The sequence below is a fragment of the Rattus rattus genome, chromosome 9, assembly GCF_011064425.1.
Source record: "Rattus rattus isolate New Zealand chromosome 9, Rrattus_CSIRO_v1, whole genome shotgun sequence".
NCBI classification, from domain to species: domain Eukaryota; kingdom Metazoa; phylum Chordata; class Mammalia; order Rodentia; family Muridae; genus Rattus; species Rattus rattus.
Window position 1 is genome coordinate 42,389,169 of NC_046162.1, and position 20,647 is coordinate 42,409,815.

At 51.6% G+C, this 20,647-nt stretch overlaps 1 protein-coding gene across 1 annotated transcript in view; it reads right to left on the bottom strand.

Moving 5' to 3' along the window:
* Itgae (integrin subunit alpha E) overlaps positions 1-20,647 on the bottom strand; it is a 56,370-nt gene that overhangs the window by 22,876 nt on the left and 12,847 nt on the right. The window contains exons 2-18 of the mRNA XM_032913455.1: positions 18,853-18,976; positions 14,374-14,471; positions 13,568-13,635; positions 13,122-13,239; positions 12,775-12,912; positions 11,895-12,010; positions 11,223-11,374; positions 10,031-10,184; positions 9,420-9,570; positions 8,923-8,990; positions 7,950-8,088; positions 7,169-7,311; positions 6,695-6,835; positions 5,976-6,200; positions 5,030-5,160; positions 3,434-3,564; positions 1,038-1,201 (exon numbers count right to left, since the gene is read on the bottom strand). Of these exons, the coding sequence (XP_032769346.1) occupies positions 1,038-1,201; positions 3,434-3,564; positions 5,030-5,160; positions 5,976-6,200; positions 6,695-6,835; positions 7,169-7,311; positions 7,950-8,088; positions 8,923-8,990; positions 9,420-9,570; positions 10,031-10,184; positions 11,223-11,374; positions 11,895-12,010; positions 12,775-12,912; positions 13,122-13,239; positions 13,568-13,635; positions 14,374-14,471; positions 18,853-18,976 (2,261 nt within the window). The remainder of the gene's footprint in view (positions 1-1,037; positions 1,202-3,433; positions 3,565-5,029; positions 5,161-5,975; positions 6,201-6,694; positions 6,836-7,168; positions 7,312-7,949; positions 8,089-8,922; positions 8,991-9,419; positions 9,571-10,030; positions 10,185-11,222; positions 11,375-11,894; positions 12,011-12,774; positions 12,913-13,121; positions 13,240-13,567; positions 13,636-14,373; positions 14,472-18,852; positions 18,977-20,647) is intronic.

Genomic DNA, 20,647 nt, shown 5'->3' on the forward strand with positions numbered 1-20,647 from the left:
CCCGAGATCAATTCCCAGAACCCGCAGTAAAAGGAGAGAACCAACTCCCACAGGTTGTTCTCTGACCACCATATGTACATCATGGAATACATAAATACATAAGTAAATAAATGTTGAACATGAGAGTAAGTCAGCTTGATTGCTTTACACACAGCTAGGCTTTTAAATGTTAAAATTTATTTTATTATTTTAATTATTTATATATGTGTGATGTGGGTTATGTGCACATGAATGCTGGTGCCTAAGGAGGTCAGAGGCATTGGGTCTCTGGAGCTGGAGTCACAAGCCACCCCCCACCCCCGCCCCATATGGTCCTGGGAACCAATTTCAGGTCCTCTAGGAAAAGCAACGTGCTCTCCTAACCACTGAGCCATCTCCCTAGCTCTATGCCTTTATTTTTAGAGGGCCATAGATGTCCTAGAAACCTTCCCAAGCCAAGAATTCATGAGTTTGTTTTCTGAAATAAAAGGTCCACATGGTCCAAAGTTCTAAGACCCATTAGACCCTGAGTTCTGACAAGGCTACTTTTTAAAAACTCTCTCTCTCTCTCTCAATATCTTCAACAAGATTTCTCTTTCTAAGTAACCTTTTTAAAAATAACTCTGTCTTTCTAGTTCTGCCTTTTTATTCTAATTTTCTGATGTGGATCCACTCAAGGCGCTTCAGCCTACTGTCACTGTGAGGTAAGATTAGACAACCTAATTAAACCATTCCCGGCTTCACCCAGATTCTAGGAGGCTCAGTGATGGCGTCTGTGTTCAATGTTGGTAGATGCCCGCCCTCTGTCCTGCTCTTTCTCCCTTCTTCCTTTGCTCCTTCCTTCCCAGGGGACTAAGCGTAGTTCCTCGCACATGCAGATCCTGCCCTGTATCACAGACACTCCCGCAGCCCAAGCTTCTATAGTTTGGATTTCTGGTAGGATTATGTTTCCCGGGCCACTCTGTGGTCCTTGATATGCTATGGTTGCTTCAGTCACCTCATTTGTCTGTGTGGGGAAGCTCCTGCACTGCATTCTCTGGGATGTTGTCTCTACTTACCTCCTCCTCTGTGGAGTTGAGCCCGAAGTGTTCACACAGAGAGGACTCTCCGCTCCACTTCCTAAGGCAGCTTTGACAAGAACTCGGGTCTGCACACTGCAGCCTCTTCCTCTGCTTGGTCACATCCACATCCACGGTAAAGTTTAGTGACATCCCTCTCAGGCCTGGAGTTGAAGACCAGACCTTCTGATGAGGCTGGGAAGGGCAAGGCCTGTGAGGCTCTGTGAGCCACTGCTGAGCATGGCCCCCAAGCATGCACTTCCTTGAGGCCAGACTCTAGGTTCTTTTGGGGGGTCTCATCGTACAGCTCAGCCTAGAACTTGAATTCACAGAGATCCGCCTGTCTCTGCCTCCGAGTGCTGGCATTAATGCCTGGCTAGTCATCATCATTGTGAAGATGGTTTTCCCCCTTTTTTCTGATAGACCTGGCCAGGGTCTCTCGGTGGTCTGGACCCACATCCAGCACATTCCCTAGGCTGAGTCCAACCTTCCTTAGAGGCTTTAGAAGGTGTGCTGACTAGTTTCATGTCAACTTGATACAAGCTAGAGATCTTTGGAAGACAGGACCTAGTTGAGAAAATGTTCCCACCGGACTGGCTTTTGGGCAAGCAGGGAGTGCATCTTCTTGATTAGTGTGGGAGGGCCCTGTCCATTGTGGGTGGTGTCACTCCTGGGCTGGTGGTCCTGGGTGCTATAAGAAAGCAGGCTGAGGGCTGGGGAGATGGCTCAGTGGTTAAGAGCACTGACTGCTCTTCCAGAGGTCCTGAGTTCAAACCCCAGCAACCACATGGTGGCTCACAACCATCTGTAATGGGATCTGGTGCCCTCTTCTGGTGTGTCTGAAGACAGCTACAGTGTTCTTATATATAATAAATAAATCTTTAAAAATAGAAGGAAGGAAGGGAGGAAGGAAGGAAGGAAGGAAGGAAGGAAGGAAGGAAGGGAGGAAGGAAGGAAGGAAGGAAGGAAGGAAGGAAGGAAGGAAGGAAGGAAAGCAGGCTGAGCAGGCCATAAAGAGCAAGCCAGTAATACAAACTGTAACTGAAACCCTTCTCACTCTAAGTTGCTTCTGGTTGCAGGTTTTTTTTTTTTTTTTTTTGGTTCTTTTTTTTTTTTTTTTTCGGAGCTGGGGATCGAACCCAGGGCCTTGCGCTTCCTAGGCAAGCGCTCTACCACTGAGCTAAATCCCCAACCCCGGTTGCAGTTTTTTAAATCACTGTTATTTCTCCACCAGTGAAATGAGCCTACTCAAACCAGATTTGTGTGCCTGTGCGTGTGCATATGTGTGTGTGTGTGTGTGTGTGTGTGTGTGTGTGTGTGTGTGTGTGTGTGTAGGTTTTTTGGGAAGCTGCTCTCGGGAGTGTGAATTCACTGGCCCCAAGGAAAGAGGTCAGAGAAGTTGACATGAGAAGGGAGAGAGACAGGAGAGGAAGAAGAGAAAGAGTGTGCACTGAGAGAGGAGAGAGACCAAAAAGTCTGGATTACATAGGGAAGAGCCTATGGAGGGCAGCCCAGGAACAGAAACTAAAACAGGAGAGTGAGGTGGAAGGACAGGAAAAGGGAGAAAAGTGGGGAGGAGGAAGAGGAGAAGGAGAAGGAAGAAGAAGGGAGGAGGGAAAGGGGAGGAGGGAAAAGGTACAGTAAGTAGAGAGAGAAATTGCAAGATCTGAACAGAGCAGAGCTGAAAACATCTTGAAGATGGCCTGGGCCAAGCCCCTTACTGTACAGAACGTAAACCAGGGCCCAGCAAGAGAAGGACACCTGCCTTGGGACACCAAGTCCTCAGTAGCCTAAGCTGCCCTTCATTCTTTCCCTTTTTGAAACAGGCTCACATGTAGCCCAGGCTGGACTTGAACTCATTAAGTAGCCGAAAGTGACCTTGAACTCTTCATCTTTCCCCATCTCCCAAGCTCAAACTACCATACCTGACCAGTTCTGTCATGGCCTCACCCAAGAGGACTGCTTCATACTTTCAGGGAGCCGTCACTAGGATTGTTCATAAGGTTTAAACCTTGGGGACTTGCTGGGAGATTGCTGGGAGGGAGCTCTTAGGCCTGGACACTTGGGCTGTGACAGCCTTGCCCTCCTTCCTGTGGCCTTCTTCCTTCTGAAAGCTCCCAGGTAGGGAGTGGAAGAGGAGCCAGGCTTCCAGCAGGTTCTCTTGGGGGGAGTAGGGAGGGGGGAACAGGCTGTGAGGTGGGGCAGCCTCTGCCTTTCTGAATACTGTTTCAGAAGCATCCCTCCTCCCAACATGATCTCAGCTCATCTGCTTCCGGGGGCATCCATAGTTAACCAAACTAAAGACAAAGGAGCTAGTCTCCTAGAGAGGAATTGGTACCATCCCTGCAAGCTAATCGGGAATGACTACAATACCACGGGGTCCAGGCAGCCATTACCTGGTTCAGAAGGTACAGCTGAAGAGTCAACTTTGAAGCACAGTTTTACATCCATCTTGTCCTTGAAGGCCATGGGCAGCGCATCGGGGGTAAAGGTCATAGACACAGTCAGGTCCACCACAGGTCGTGAGCTAAAGAAGACAGCAAAGAAGCCCATGAGAAGTGCAGAGTCAGCCGCACTCAGCATCTCCAACACGCGGGGATGCACTGAGTCCACAGGACGTATTAGCACCCTGTGGTGGGGGTGGTGGGGGTGAGGCTTTGTTCTCATGGGGAACAAATTTCAGTCTTGTGGCTAGAGCCTCTGTGTACCATGCCCTGCAGAAAGTTCCACACCTGTTGTCTGCTCACCAGCACCTCCAAGTGGAGCCTTCAATCCTTCCACCTTCCAAGCCCGAGTCTGCCCCTGCCCCAGGCTCCTGTTTCAGTAAATGGTGCTACCTCACCCACAGGCCATCATCAACAGGAACAGAGAAATACTAGGTCCCGGTGATGCTGAGGTAGGAGAAGGTGATAGAAAGGGAGGCACTTAGATCGGGTGGTCAGAATGCTTTTCCTGATAAGGAGACCTTGAAAGTGAGGCCATTAACAAGAAAAAGCCAGCTATGTGAGGGTCTGAGCGGAGGAAGCATTCCAGGCAGAAAACACGGCTGCCCCAAAGCGCCTGTGGCAGGATGAGGCTTGTTTGTTTGAGAAACACCAAGGTCAGGAAGACAGAGGGTGGGCGGGGCCAGCCACAGACTGCGCTGTAGGCCAGAGAGGAGGAAGTGGGATTGGGATTGTACTGAGGTGGGACCCACTGAGACGTTTTAAGCAGTAGAGTTAGAGGGATCACATCAAGAGAGCACAGTCTACATGGCAGACCTGGCAAAAGATGACAGCCCCCCTGTGCTGGGAGGTGTTTTGAAGTCAACGTCAACAAAAAAGCTATAGACAGGACAATGGAGGAAGGATGGAGAAGCCCAGAGAGAGCTTTTGTCCTCTGTGGCTCAGAGGACCTTGGGCTTACCTGCCTCAGCCTCCTGAGTAGCTGAAATTACAGGCCCATGCCACCAGACACAGCCCCAGAGTTTAATAATCACTTTCTAGGTGGGTGATAGAGGACCATTTGCTGAAACAGGAGCCTGGGGCAGGGCAGACTGGGGATTGGAGCTCCATTTGGAGGCCTGTTCACTTGGAGACATTGGTGACACCCAGACAACAGGTGTGGAACTTTCTGCACGGCAGGGTACACAGAGGCTCTAGCCACAAGACTGAAAGTCGCCCCAGAGGCTCTGAAAAACACAGCATGCTGCACCCCACCACCAGAAGTGAACTACCTTCCTTGAGTACTTTGTCATGTGACCCTCCCACCCCTGTGAGCCAGGCACTGTCGTTAGTCCCAACTGTGGATAAGAAAGTTGGGACTTAGACTTTGACACCCGAAGCAGCCTGCTGAGAGCTAAAGGAGCAAACCCACCCAGGCAGACCCTCAACCTGTACCCCGTCTCCGCACTTCTCCCCTCCCTCCGTGCCTGGAATCTGCAGGGCCCACGGAGTGTAGAACAAGGGACGGGGCTGGGGCTTGAGTCAGAAAAGGGCAGGGAAGACCCCTACCGGAGCACAACTGCCACATCCCGAGAGCCAACTGTGATGTCGGCAAGGTCATCGCCACTGAAATCTAAACCACCAGACACAGACATGCCAAAGTAGTAGAGTCCCAAGGCCACAGAGGAGGCTCTGATCTGCTGTGGGAGGAGAAAGAGAAGCTTCGCCTCTATCCCCTTCAGCGGCAGCACCCACCTCCTCACCCTGGGGGTGAACTGTCTCTGAGCAAGTAACATCTGGGTGGATCCCCGAGGGCAGGTGACACTTTATAGGGGGAAGCGGAGGGGAAGAGCAGAGGGCTCTGAGGACGCAGTGAAGAAGGTAGGGAGATGTGAGTACGGGGAGGCTTGATGTGGGCTGGGGAGGGGGTGTCAGAAAAGGGAGATGGGCTGGAGGCAGGAGCTGGGGCCAAGGAGAGGATAGAAGGCCTAAGCTGATGCTATGGGGTGTGTGTGTGGGTGTGTGTGTGTGTGTGTGTGTGTGTGTGTGTGTGTGTGTGTGTGTGTGTTTGGAGGGGTGGACAGAGTTAAAATCATTATGATGTGGCTATGTATTGGGTATCAAGATACTGGGGGACTATCTCAGTCATCGTGTGTGGAGAAGAGGGGAATTAGTGCACAGCGGAGCAACAGTTTTCTGGATGATGTTTGTGGACTGAGATGTCTAAGAGTAAGCAGCCTAGGGATCGCCTGAGGGAAGCAGCTGGAGGAGGAGGAAGGGGAGGACCGAGAGAGTATGGAGGAACTGGATGGAGACCAGAGGCAGAGAGGAGGGACCTGAAGTGGGCTAATGGCCAGCCTACCCCTGGTGACTTCCTGCCTTCGCTGGCATTCTCCACCACCAGAGAGAGGCTGGCCCAGCACATAGGACTGAGGCTAACTCAGGGTTTTAGCTCGCTCTGTCTGTGGGAGGTTTGAGCCCCAGAGAAGAAACAGCGAAGCCCTTGCATAGTTACCTGGGAGGGACTGGCATGCAGGCCACCTGAGTGTCCATTGTAGATGTACACGCTGCCATAGCTGGCCCCATCGCCTGCCCCAAAGCCCTCCAGAGGGGCCCCAATGGCCACATCTGTGAATTTATCCTGATTGATGTCCCCCACAGCTGCCATGGCAAAGCCGAAGCGGCTACTGGTGAGCCCAGGGTACCCACTCAGTGTGTATGCCAAGGAGAAAGGAGCATCCTGCAAAGTGAACCAACAGTTCAGTTCCCAAGAAAGGTGTGTGGGCAATCATCCTGGGACCACCCGGAGGGCGTGTTCCCTCAAGTTCCCACTCTCCAGCAGGAGTCTGAGGAAAAACAAGGGAACAGGCCTATAGTAAAGCTAGTGTCTCGAAGTCTAGGACCTGGAGCCTGCCTTCTCTATTCCCACATAATGCTGTCTTAGCAACAGAGAGGCTTAGGGTCCAGTTGCAGTTCTCCCATACCCTTGTGGAAAACCTGGAGCAAGTCTCAGCATCAGTAATGTGACAGTGAGAGCCGCTGTCATAGTTACTGTGAGAAACGGCAAGACCAGAGCAAGGGTTCCATCTACTGGTCAACTATGGCAGATGCTACTACCCCCATGAGTACTGTCCAACCTTAACCAAGCAGGTATGAAGCCCAGGTTCATCCAGCCTCTGCTACCTAAGCAGACGGAAGCAGCCTCAGCAGGCTCACGGGGCTGAAGGCTCTCACCTGCTCGTGCACGCGGTACACATAGACTCTGCCTTCTTCTCCACGGATGTGGTAAAATGGAGCTGCCACCAGCAGAAAATCTGTGATTCCATCCATGTTGATATCCACAGGGCACAGCACAGAGCCAAAATAGGACCCCATCTACAGCCCAGAAAGAACTCAGCAATCCCTAGGATGGGGAGACTCCTTCTGCCCTCCCAGCTCTGGGGAAACCCCTTCCGCCCTCCCCGCAGCTAGAGCAGTCGCTTATGCTCTTCCTGGAGCACCAAGCTGGGGTTCTTCCAGATCAACCTGATCTCTGGGGTCACAGGGGACTAGGGGGGAGTAGCTGAGTCTCCACGGAGGGAGCCCGAGGAGCAGACATGAGAACCCCTGAATTTACACCCAGACCTGAGCCTTGCCCAGGGCAGGCACATCCCTCTCCCCAGGACCTCGGGCCCCTCCTGGTGGAAAGGTGACTTCTCCAGGAGATACCTGCTCTCCTTCTATCCGTCGCACGAAGGTTTCCTCTCCGTCCTCCTTCTGGAGCTCAAACACAGCCCCACGGAGCTTGTGCCTTGGAGCCCCTGCCACGTAGGAGACGCCATGGGCCTTGTGTAGCGCTGCAACTGAATAACCTGGGGCCAGAGTGTGTGACTGCAAATATTGCCCCCCCTCCATCCAGTCTTTCCCTTCAACTCCTAGTCACATGTTCCCACTGAAGTCAGTTCTGCGCTGACAGTGACGTGTGTGTCCCCATGCACCGCTTCAGCACATGAGCTCTGTGTGTGAAGACCAGGATAAAGGATGGGGAGGGGTACCTGCTACTGTTATTAACAGAGATGTCCTGATCCCTCTTATTCCGAGCCCAAGGCCTCCCTGTCTCCAGCCTAATTCTCAATGTCAGGGTCCCTGACTAAGGTCTGATAGCTTGATTGGGAGCCACGAGACCGATCATAACTTGTCTCCATTAGGAATCCCAATATGCAGATCAGCAGAAAACCTCAGTGTCTCAGACTGCCTTGTCACCGGGTTAGCTTCCAAGCCCGTCTTCTAGCCCCAGCCCCAAATGACGGGTTTGCTCTTGCTTCTTCCTAGCCATCAGGCCCTACACTCATATATCCATTTGCTAGGGTTCCTTGCACTCCAGGCTCCATTTTCCCCATCCAGGCCCTGCCCTCGCCCCACCTTCTTGCTATCCCAGAGCCGTTTTTTCTCTTTGCCACCTTCAGGCCCCACCCTCGTCCCTCCTGCATCCGCCAGACCCCGCCATTACCGAGGTAGCTGTACTGTGCAGCCCTGGAGTCCTCCTTGGCTGTCTGGTTTAGGAAGCGGCCCCGACCATTCTGTGTGTTGTAGAGCAGCGCGCCCCCAGACCAGTTAAAGGCCCCCACAGTGCCAAGCAACACCTGCCCCTGCAGAGGACCCAGAGGGCACCAAATGAACAGGAGGGACCCCAGGGGCCAGAGAAACAAAACTTCCTGGATAAAGAGGGTCTCCAGCGTCCACGAAGGAAGACGGGTTGGCAAATACTGGGTTTTGCGCTCTGTTCTCATGAGTCCCGCAAGTAACCCAAACTCCAGAAGGCCCCCTGGGACCCAGATCCCGGGCAGTCTTCAGCACATGACGGAGTGAGATGGTGCTCCCTAACCCCCTCCACCCACCTCCCCGCCCCCCCGCCCCCGCTTTCCCCTGTGCTGTGGAAAGGTGCTGTATCCTGCAGCATGTGGTGTGTGTGTGTGTGTGTGTGTGTGTGTGTGTGTGTGTGTGTGTGTGCACGCACGCGCGCGCACGTGCAGATGGCATTGGGGTAACTGGCTTTAGCTCTCACCTGCACAGAGCCCCCCCACCCCCGTTAGTGAGTGTCCTGTCTGTTGTCATGTGTCACCCCCTCCCCCCCCACCCCTACCCTGTCTGCTTCCTCTTTTCCACACACTGGACATAGCTTCAGCTTTATCAAACTACCTGTTTTCCTGACACTTCAGTGGGCTTGTTACCAAGGCTGAATCTCAGTCCTTACAGCTAAGAGAAGGTCCCAATCCCTTATGCACGCAAAGTGACCTACTATAATAAATCACTATTCTTTTGTCTATCTCAGCAGTCCAGATAGGGGAAGGGAGTGGATAGCTTCTCTTGTTTCTAAACTGGCTCCTGCCGAGACACTCCCACGGGAAACTATGAACCAGGAGCCCCTCATTCCCTGGCGGTACATATGGGGGAACCTGCACCAACATGAGTGGGCCACAAACCTTGTCCAGGATCTGAGCACTGAAGCCAGTCTGTGCGAGTTGATATTGAAGGGCGTCTCCAACTGTGCCTGGAAGCCAAGGAATCCAGTGAAATATGCTGTGCCAATTGGCAAGGTAAGGTATTAGATGGCCAGGCCAGGCCCCCAAAGGGATGGCTATTTGGTGGAATAATGCGCTGAGCTGAGAACAGAGACCTGGTTTGTGCTTAAGAAAGTACTGGCTGCTGGGCCTGGCCAGTTCCCGTGTCTTCCTGGGCCTCTGTCTCCTCATCTGTTAGTTCCTGTTGGGACTCTTTTGGTCTTACTTGCTTTTCTACCACGGGCTCAGCAGAGTTTCATAGATTCAGGGAGCAGGGAGAACCGGGGGTGCCATTGCCATTTTAGAGATTAAGAGCTATGTGTCTCTGGAGGAGGTGGTAGGAGTCAGGGAACGTCGGTCTTGAGGAGGGCGTCCTGCTGAACCCCGAGGCCTTCTCACAAGGTCCAGCGAGCCCTCACCTTCCATGTGGATGATCCTCTGCTGTAGCTTGCTCAGCAGCCCATCCAGAGCCGAGTAGTTGGTCACCTTGAAAGTGTGGGCCGCTTCAGGGTCTGAGGCAATCAGCTTCAGTTCTCTGTAAGTGTTATTATTCTCGAATGCATTGCCTACCTGTGTGAAGAACCCAGTCAGTGAGTGATTCGTCGCCGTCTCCTTCCTTTCTTCCTGCTTGTTATCCTTCACTCCCAGTAAAGCTCCTCTTTGGGCTGCGTGTTCCTGACACGCCTGGATCTCCTCAGCACCCCCTCTCTGCTTACCGAGCCTGATGACCTTTCCCTGTGTATCAGGCCTGATGTCTGTGTTAACTACGGAGACACACTCAGTTCAGTAGTCTCCCTAGGAACCTTCATACAGACTCTCCCCATCCTGTTCAGCCAGTGAGCTATGCCCACCTCGGGATGAGCCTTCTGTAGGACCCAACAAGGAGGGGGGCATGTTAGAGCATGTGTCCAGGAGGAGAGGAGCAACTGTGAAGAGAGAGGGTTTGGCTACACTGCTCCCAGACCCACTGGGCTGCCCCCTCACCCAGTCTATACAGGGTCGGGTTTGCTTCTCAGCTCTTAGCACTTACCCCAATGGCAAAGCGCACAACACCCTGCATCTTTGAGGAACTGATGACAGTCGTAAGGTTGAGAGGGTCCCTAAATATGTCACCATCAGTAAGCACCACCATAACCTTCAATGCTTTCTTTCTGGAGCCACGACTTGGAATGAAGATGTTATCTCTTAACAGAAGAGAGAATGGAGACAGCTATCTAATGGGCTGTCTGGGCTCTGGGTTAGGTTTTGTTCATTGAATAGCTGAAATTGGAGACCTAAGGAACCCCTGCCCCAGAAACACAGGAAGAACACACTTGTCTACTCTGGAGATGCTAATGCAAAAGAGGAAGTCTCCAGTCAGACAGGCACTGGCGAAACAAAGTAATTTCTCCCTGAACAAAGACCCAGAAGAGGGTGGATTTATATCACACAGCAAGGCATAAGCCACACAGACACACGTACTCCTCGTCGGCTCCCCATTGTAAGACCACTGTGCCCCCAACCCCCTTTATGTGTACCCCAAATGGAATTTTAGGCTGAAAGGACAGGCAGTATTTTTTTAAAATTTTACTTCTATAAAAAAATGTATTCTGGATTTTATGTTTGTTTTGTTTTGTGAGGTTTTGTTTGTTTGTTTTGGCTTTTGTTTTGTCTGGTTGTTTTTGTTTGTTTGTTTGCTTGTTTGTTTGTTTGTTTGTTTGAGGCAGGGTCTCTCTGAGTAACCCTGGCTGTCCTAGAACTGGCTATGTAGAGCAATCTGTCCTCAAAGTCACTTTTGGGGTTTGAGGCACAATTTTCCAGCCTCTTGAATGCTGACATTACAGATACGTGTCACCTTGCCTAGTTTCAACGGTCCATATGCACCTGGCACTATTATAAATATAGTATATAGTTTAACTATTCAATCCTCACACAGTCCTAAGAACCATCACCTTGTGTTATCTTCATGTTAGAAGTGAAGAAGGTTAAGTAATGTAAGAAGCACAGGAGGTTAAGCAATTTCTCAGAGCTCATACAAGAACAGCTAGGATCTGAGCCCAGCACCCTTCTCCTGGGCACTCCTGAGCAACCAATAGCAGGAAGCCTGGGGAGGGGGAGGATTACAGAAAGACAGGTGTCATTCTCCCAGCCTTCTCAGCACCCTAACCTCCTCCTCCCACAGTTTCGCCCAGCCATCCTTCCAGACACTGTGCTACAGAGCCTCTCAGAGGCATGGGACTCACAGGACATGCTGCATGGCCGAGGCGGTCTTAGTGACTTCCTTCACTTGAACGATGCTCTGAACTTTGGCAAGGGAGGCGTTGATGTCCCGGCTGTCTAGAAGATCGAACTCAGTCTGGATCACGCCCCCATACTGCACCAGGGCAAAGTTGCACTGGAGGGGGACAGAGGGAGGTGGAGGGGGTTATTGGACTGCACTACAGACAACCTTGTCCCAGAAACACAGGAAGAAAGCACTTGTCTATTCCGATGTCCCTGAACACAAGGAGATGCTAATGCAAAGGGAAGTCTCCAATCAGGCAGGCACTGGTGGAGCAGAGTCATTTCTCCCTGAATCTGTGTCCCCATGAAGACCCCTCTATATTGACTGTAGGGTCAGCATGTCACTTTCTTTGGCTAGTGAGACATAAACACACGTATGTATTGGGACTTTGAAGCATTCATGGCTACCACAAATGAGTAGGGCCATCTCAAGCCATCCAGCCCTAGTCAAGCAAGCAGATGCCTATAACAGCATGGTGGCTCCAGACAAAACTGACAGAAGAGTCACCCAGCTGAGCTCAGCTCAAATACCTAAAGAGCTATGAGCGGATGAAGGGTAGCTGTTCTGAAGCTGGTACTCAGACACAGATGTGTGCATAGGTGACAAGAGCCCAGCCATCAAGGAAGCCCACCTCAAAACACTTTTCATAGAAGTTCCTCATCATCGTAGAGATGAAATCTTTGGCCTTCTGGAAGTCTGAGGGTTCGATGCTTCCTGAGCCATCCAGAACAATAGCGATTTCGGTGCCTGGTCAGGACGAAGGAGCAGGAAGGTGTGGGTGTGACTCCAGGCAGGAATAAGGGCGGTGTTCTGCCCTGTAAGGCACCCACCCACCCCCACACATACACAAAATACTCAGAACCTGTCTGTGGTTCAGTTCAGGGAAGAAGCCACAAAAGCTCCTGAGAATGGAGTTCTCCCCACCGGACCCCATATCCTGAGACCCTGTATCCCTGGCTATCCTGGAGCTCTCTCTGTAGACCAGACTGGCCTCAGACTCAGAGATCCACCCGCCTCAGCCTCCTGAGTGCTCAGATCAAAGGTGTGCACCATCACCTTTCTTACCTTAAAGGCAAAGAGAGATCTAAGACCTGGTTCCGACTACTATGGGACTCACTCTCATTTTGGTGACCTCAGTTTCCCCACTTCTAAGAAGGGCCAACGAGATGGCTCAGCTGGTAAAGGAGCTTGTGGCCAAGCCTCATGACCTGAGTTTGATTCCCGGAAACTCACACAGTAGAGGTATAGACCTGACTCCTGCAAGTTGTCATCTAACCTCCACATGTGTGCTGTGATATGGGAGTGTGTTTGCACGCACACACCCCCACACACAATGAACAGACACACAAATAAATGTTTATTTTTTTTTTAGTTGAGGAGACAGGGCTGGGACTTGCTATACCTAAAGGACCTGGGCACTGTTCCCCATCTTCTAGATCTAAACACATCTTCCTTCCAGAGGCCATTAGCCTGGGGTTCATTATGGAGACCCTTAATCTGCCTCTTCTCACCAGCTTCCTCCTCGTCTTCCTCCTCCACTGCCTGTCGTCGAAGTCTCCTGGCTGATTTCGTCTCCTCCCCTGTGCTGCCTCCTTTGCTTCCGTAGTAGTCACCAGAGTTCACAGATGCACCCAGATCCAGGACTCCTTAAGAAACACACAGATAAGACACAGAGTCAGAAGAAGCCTCAGTGCACAGTTGCCTGCCCCCAAGACAGAGATCGTTAACTCTTCCCCGACAAGGACCCTGAGCTTGCTTGTCCCACTCTAGGGCAAGTGTCTACTCCTGTTGTGAGCTGGTGTGTCTCCTTGGATCCCTCTTTAATATGGTCCAAGGTCAGAGAACCTCCAATCCTTACCAAGGTCAGAGAAGTAGGCTTGCGCCTGGAGGTCCAAGTTGGGGGTGAGTAGGCTGCAGGCACCGGTGAGCTCCGAGTTGAGGCTGCGGGGTTTCCGGGACTGTACCTGAATGCATACCTGGAGAGAAGAAAAGAGAGGGAGCAGGCATGTGGGTGGGGTCAGCCCATGCTTCCTAGTCACAGCCACTGTCACCCCCATTCCAGAACATAGTGGCTCAGTCAGTTAGAGGACAGAGGAACAGCTGCCTCAGTCCTCAGGGTCAGGCGTCAGGTGCTAGAGTCAGAAATGCCGTCGGTGGGCGCTGGCTGGGTCAGACGGCATTACTATAGATGGTCAGACCACAGATAGATGGCAGCATAGCAATAGGATTGGCAATGCCATCATCACCCACAGGAGCCAGCACCAACCTCCCCAGGGCCCTTTGTCCTCCTGCCTATCTACTCACCAAAACACCATTGTGGTTCCCGACCAATGTCACTCCCTGGTACCTGCCCTTTGGCATAAGGATGTGCTCTGAAACAGTTAAGACAGGGAAGGATGAAGGGGATTCTGGGAGCCCACCATCAAGCCAAGGTCGGGGCCACAGGGATGCTGATGCCAGGCAGCAGCCTTGAGAAGCTGGAGTTGGAGGTTCCATGGATCTGAGTAGCTTGGGAATGTCAGGATGCAGTCCCTGTCCCAACCCCCTCTACCATCTCAACCCCACTCAAGACCCCACTGCCCAGCCTTGACAACCAGGGATGGAAATTCAGAAATGACTGCCACCTGGGGCTTCTTAAAGGGCTCCTGGCGTGTGTGGGATTGGGGGAAGCCGCAGGCTGTAGGTGCCTGTGACCTATGGGGTAAGGCCATGGGGCTGACTGCTGAACGTGGACTTGAATGTATATCTGGGGAGAGAGATCCAGGGAGACTCCCAATGTCAGCCTTGGGTCTCCACGCATGCCCACCTACATGTGAACACAGAGACACATAAAAATGTGAACCTACTACTTAACATAGGGCCAGGTACATGGTGAGCATTCAGTGGGTGTTGGTTCCAGATCTGTCATTAGGACTGTGTCAGGAGAGGGCTGGGCTGTGGTGGGCAGCATGAGCCTGGGCACTGGGGTTCAAGGCTCACTATGGGGCTGCCGGGCAGAAGTGGTTGGGCTGGATCAGGCAGGACTGGGATTGGAATCGTTTGAGCTGAGATTAGGTGGGGTTCCTAGGAGGTGCCCGGGGGAGCATGCTATGGAGGTGGGGTTGGCTTACCTACTGGCTGGCAACCAATTTCATCTGGAATGATGGATGTAGCGCATCGATACAGGACTGCTGAATTCCTGTTGGAGCTGCGTCTGGCTACCAGGAGGCTAAGATGAGGAGACAGCAAAGACAAGCTGGCTGATGGCTCTTTTTCCCTTCCTGCCCGCCCAGATCCAGTCTTCCTATTCCTGCCTGAGGAAGAGGCCCAGACCTGGGTATGACAGACAGCTTTCTAGTCCAGGCCTGCAGACTCAGCATTAGAGGAAGGCGCTTAGTCTACACGGCTCTAGTCAGGGAAACTGTTAAGTGTAACCCCATCTGCCTGCCCGACAGTTTGGAGCACTTCTGGTGGCTAGGAAATACCCCTGTGGGATGGAATGGGGGAACCAGGAAGCCACCAGCCATACTGCCGGGCCCTTGAAGGGCAAAGCTGACTGGAACATTTTACTCATCTGCCCTTAGCATTTCCTGACTGGGAACTAGAGGTTTGGGGAGCTGATGGAGACAGCCTGAGGAGATGTCAATCCTGCTGTGAAGTTCTTGTCTCCCATCTCAAGTTCAAGAAGATGGCAGAGAACAGTGTCAGTTTAAACAGTCTAACTATCACACTGCCCCATGGAGCCTGAGGCCCAGGGCAGTTGAGCCCCTGTGGCTGGGGTTGTAAGCAGAGCGGTAGGGAGGGGGATCTGAAGATCGCCTTCGTAAGAGTGAACCAAGTGCAAGGCCTTTGTGGTGACAGGAAGCTATGGGGGGCTTTGTAAAAGGGAAGCACAGGTTACATGATTAGTCTGTGCTTTTGAAAGGTCATGATGTGGCTGCGGGGGATAAAAGACAAGGTAGCACAGGAGGAGGGACAGACATGGGGTCCTGTCTCTACTTCCTCAGCTCTTGCCGCTAAGACACTTTTGTTTGTTTTGTCAAGATGGGACTTCTCTGTCTGTGTAGCCCTGACTGTCCTGGAACTCGCTCTGTAGACCAGGCTGGCCTCAAACTCAGAGATCTGCTGCCTCTGCTTCCTGAGTACTGGGATTAAAGGGCTGCGACACTCCACCCAACTTTGACTAAAGACCAGGCATCTCTTTCTTTTTTCTTTTTGGTGGTGCTGACGATTAAACCCAAGGCCAGGCAAGTGCTCTGCCACTGACCCACATCAATCCCCTTGTTGTCTTTTTCCCCCTTAAACCCATCGTCACAGCCCACAGGCCAGAGAGGATCTGACCCCATCTCTACCTCTCCAACCTCCCCCGTTCACTCAGAGAAAGACCTGCAGATGTATGCTGTGGCCTTTAACAACATTAGGTCCTGGTCCTTTCTCAACTAAGGCCCTCTGGCTAGCTGTCCTTTCTGCCTGCAACCCTGGCCTTCCACTCCCTAAAACTGTCTCGGCCCCATCCTGTACTCTGCTTAACTGTCACCCACTCATACTGCTTTCTCCAAGTAGCCCTACCTCATATGCCAGTTACCCTGCCTCTGACGCTCCCCTTCTCAGAACTTGTCACCACCAGACAGTAACTTGCTTCTTTATTTACCTATTTGTCATCCGACCCCTCCACCGAGCGAGTTCCCCAACAGTCTTGTCTATCTGGTCCATCACACAGCTCCTGAGGTCTAGAACACCTCCTAGCGCAGTGTAAGTGCTCAGTACACATTTGTTGAATGACTTGCATGGCTGTACAGGCAATGGTTGAGGGATTGATCTGAGGCGTTGGACAGAGAGGTAAATGACCAAGGTGTGCCTGAGTGTCCCAAATTAGGTTACTGTTCAGTAACTCTGCCTCTCTCCCCAGGCTGTGTCGTCCCAGCCCAGTACCTTTCCTCTTGCTCCCAATGGAAGATGTGCTCATGTCCGTGTTCCTCCCCAGAGCACATAGAACAGCCCTGTGTCCTCCCTGTTTTCTCCTCCTGTGGTGACTCTTACTCCCTTCTCCTGCAGAGAAGCCTTCCTAGGCACCAGCTCTGCAGGAGCCTTCCCAAAGGAAGTTACAATGGAACCCCTCAAATCTCCAGTACACCCAACTACGAGATTCCCACTCCCATGCCCGACCTTTGTTTCTGCCTTGGCTGTGAGCTCCCAAGAGACCACCACGGGCAGCTATGCAGACTGCACACTGCAGTTCCCCAAGGTGGCCATCCATACATGCAATTCTGAGGCCTAAGGCCCAGTCTGTGTTGTTCCCCCCACCCTTCTATGGCTGGCAGCCTCCAGGTTTGCTGACTTAGTGACTAGCAAACCAGCTAAACACGGACTAACCAGCTATGATGAAGGGCCAGCTACGACAGAGGTTGCCGTCTACTGACCACTCCAGGTTCCCTGTTCCACTCTGGACTGGGTGTAGCTCCAGGATAGCTCGTTCACTTCCTGCCTCCTCCCAGCTGGCAGTCCTATTCAATCCTCCATAATTCAGAAAGTACAGGGATTATGAGGGGCGTATGACTCCCACCCTGGGGATGAGAGCAGTTATCAACCTGTTTCTCTCTCTATGGTGAACTGGGCCAACCAATTGGTGCATTTCCTGCCCCCTGCAGCAGGCCCAGAAACCCAGAATTGTCTCCACCACATCCTCCTGCTGACAGTGCAAACCCCCAGCCCCTCTGCCCTAGCAGGTATTCAGGGAGGTGCCCCACCAGGTTCCCCATCTCTTGACAGCTCCCAGCACCCTATTCTTTGAGAGCTTTAAACACAAACACTCCCTCCCATCTACTGAGGCCTGAGGGAGGGGACATTAAAACTGTGAGCCTAGGGCTGGGAAGGGACCCACTGGGGTTGTGGTAGAAGATGGCAGGAGATGGCCACAGATAACAGATAACTTGACTAGAAATCATTTATGTCGTGCCAACAACTTGGAAAACAAAATGCAAACTCAGCCGCCCTTTATAAACCTGATCAAACCAGTCCTGCTGGCTGTGGAGTAGAAGGGCGGGGGGGGGGAATTGCCCACAGACTCGGCATCAGGGCAGTTCACACCATGCAAAACTCCAGCCTCGGAGAGTACCACTAATGAAGCTGAGAGACCTGGTGTTGCTTGAGGGTCGCTTGACCAAGTGGGTTCTGCTGTCTCACTTACGTTGAGTTAAACACCAGGCAGAAGCGGGCTGGAGAGATGGCTAAGCAGTTAAGGAATGAATGATATCCTGCCCTCTCATCTCACAATTTCCAGGCTGAACATAAAGCTACTTCCACTCACCGATTTGACCTGGTTTTGATTTCATGCAACCACACTTTGATTTTATTTATTTTTTTGTCTTTCACGTTACAAGTACTGCCAATATCTTCATATCAGGGAATGTCTTCAAATCAACGAAGCTCACTAGTTGTGTGCCTTGAGGCCTTGAGTTCAATTGTCAACCACTCTCCCCCCCTCCCCCAGCTCTGATCATCATCATCACCACCATCACCATCACCACCATCATCATCATCACCACCATCATCATCACCACCATCACCATCACCACCACCACCATCATCACCATCATCATCACCACCACCACCATCATCACCACCACCACCACCATCATCACCATCACCATCATCATCACCATCATCACCATCATCATCACCACCACCACCATCATCACCACCATCATCATCACCATCATCTACATGCCTGGAGCAGGGACCCCGCCATGGAGTGAATGCTTAGAATGTGTAAGATCCTGGGTTCATTCCCAAGAACCACATTTGGTTTTTCTTTTGCATGGACCTAGATATCTCTCTAGAGCTGGTGCCTGGGGTGCAAGTGCTGAACCAAAGGCCACTGTGCGTCCTGGACACACCAGAAATGGCCACACTGCTCTCCAAGGCAATGACTCCAACACATCCCCACACATTCCTGTTTCACCCACCACATCCTCACCCGCACAACCCTCAGATCTGACAGTTCTTGCTCAGCCACAGAGGACGGATGCCGATGAGATTCTCAAGACACAAGGCAGTGTTTCCCACAGTTTAGTTCGGCCAGAACCCTTGTAAAGAAAGCCCTTTGGGTCCATTTTCTCAAACAGTCTCGCGGCAATCCTGTGAGTTCCACAAATCACCAGTCGGGGGGAGAAACTGGGGCTCGGGGCTCAGTACCTCATCAAGCTTGCTCAGTGGATACAGGGAGGTGCCTCTGAGCCAAGGGCTCCACCTGGAACGATGCACTCTTAACTTCAGTGTCTGAGCCCCACAGTTTCAAGTTATTTATTTATTTGTTGTCACTTTCCAACTTTCCTTGTAAAGACCCTTGGTGACGTTCATTTTAAAGTACGATTTAAAGTTCCCTTCCCTGACCCAGTGTAAGGGAAACCCAGTGAGCTGAGGACGGGCTCTGCACAGGCTGGTCTGGGGATCACAGCCCCCCATTCCCACTTTCTCTCTTTGGCTGTGCGTCGTTCACCAAGGGAAATGGGCGCTCTGGGATCTGGGGTGAGAAATCACAGCCTTCTCTGGGCTGCATGTCAGCCATCTTTGGAGGTACCCTAGTCCTCACTCTTTCTGGCTGCACTCACCAGGTCTGGTTGCTGCTGGGGTCTTGATGCAGAAGGGAGTTGAGCACGGAAGGCGCACCTGGCTGGGGTGCTGTGACCCAGGACCAGTCCACATCCACATTGAAGGCTCCCAAGGGCTTCAGGCCTGCGGGCCAAAGAGAAACACCTGATGAAATCGGCACTCCGTTGAGCCTGAGGCTGTTGGACCTGTGCCTAGCTTCAATCTGCCTGATCCTGTGATGTCATCGCCTCACTACGTTGTGGAGAAAAAGATCCTCCATCTCTAGGAATGCTTCTCCCATCGGGAAGGAATGCATGCGGGTGTGTCTGACCCAGAGCTGCAGGCCTCCCTCCTAAACCAAGCTAGCTGTTCCAGTCCCAGGGAAAGCACTCTCTGCAGAGCTAGTGCTGCCCCCAGCCCTTATACTTCCAGCTTTGTGATTTTCACACCGGTCACATGGCTCATACTGTGTCCTGTACCAAACTTTAACAGGGATCCAGAGCCCCAGAGAAGGTCTACACTCCTACAAGTGACCAATGAGGAAGCACAATGTCCTCAAAAACCCTAAACTGGAAACAAGCCAAACGGCACCTGTGGGAGACCAGATGAAGCAACTGTGTTCATCTGATGGAACTCCACTGATCAGGAGGAAAAGGGAATTAACTGAGGCACAGGGCGACTCTTGACTCACCGTGCCCAGTGAAAGAGCCCCAAAGGTCTGAAAACAAAACTACAAACAGCTTGGAGGGGTGATGCCTGCCTTTAATCCTAGCACTCAAGAGGCAGGCAGGCAGATCGCTGAATTCGAAGCCAGCCTGGTCTACAGTGAGTTCCAGGACAGCCAAGGCCACCCAGAGAAACGATTCCCCCAGCCCCTACTCTCAAAAGAAAAAAATGTGTCTTAGGACCAAGGACGAGGCCCTCTTTTCATTCATACTAGCGACGTGCTTTTTAGTGAAGGTTTAGCATTAGCATTCATGCTTTCCCCCTCTTTTACTCAGGCCAGCCTCAAACTCAGTTCTTTAACAGAGGACAACTTTAGCTTCCTAATGCACTTTAGTACCACCATCCCACAGCACCAGATCTGGCTTTATTGATCATTTATAGAGCAAACTTAGGTTTCTCTATAGCAAGTTCATCTTCAACTTCGTTAGTATTTGCTTATATCTTTATTCCTTCCTGTACTGTCTTTGGGTTTGATCTGCTAATCTTTTAGCTTATTGAAATAGACCCTTCCAGGCTGGAGAGGTAAGACGGTGGTTAAGGGCACTCACTGGCTGCTCTTCCAGAGGAACCAGGTTTGATTCCTACATGGTTAGCCACCATCTGTAACCCCAGTTCCAGACAACCTGTTGCCTTTTGGTCTCATGTATGTGGTTGTGGTGCACAAATATGTGTGCAGGCAAATTACATATACACTACAAAATGTGTGTGTGTGTGTGTGTGTGTGTGTGTGTGTGTGTGTGTGTGTGTGTGTGTGTGTGTAGAAGGGTCTCCATCATATTACTCCGGAAGGTTTACATCTATGACAGGGATGGGGAGAATAGAATTGTGTGCATATATATGATTTTGTTTTGTTTTGTTTTTTGTTTTCTTGTTTTTGGTTTTTGCTCGTTTGTTTCTTTTTTTCGAGGTGGGGTTTCATGTAGCGCAGGCTGACCCTGAACTCCTAATGTAGTTGGAGATGAACTGCACTCCGGGTTCTCCAGTTTCCGTCTTCCCAGCGCCTAGATTACAGCCTGCGCCACCATGCTCAGCCTCTTTGAGCGTGTGTGAAAGGCTGCTTTCCTGTAATCACGGCTCTAAGTGCGTCTT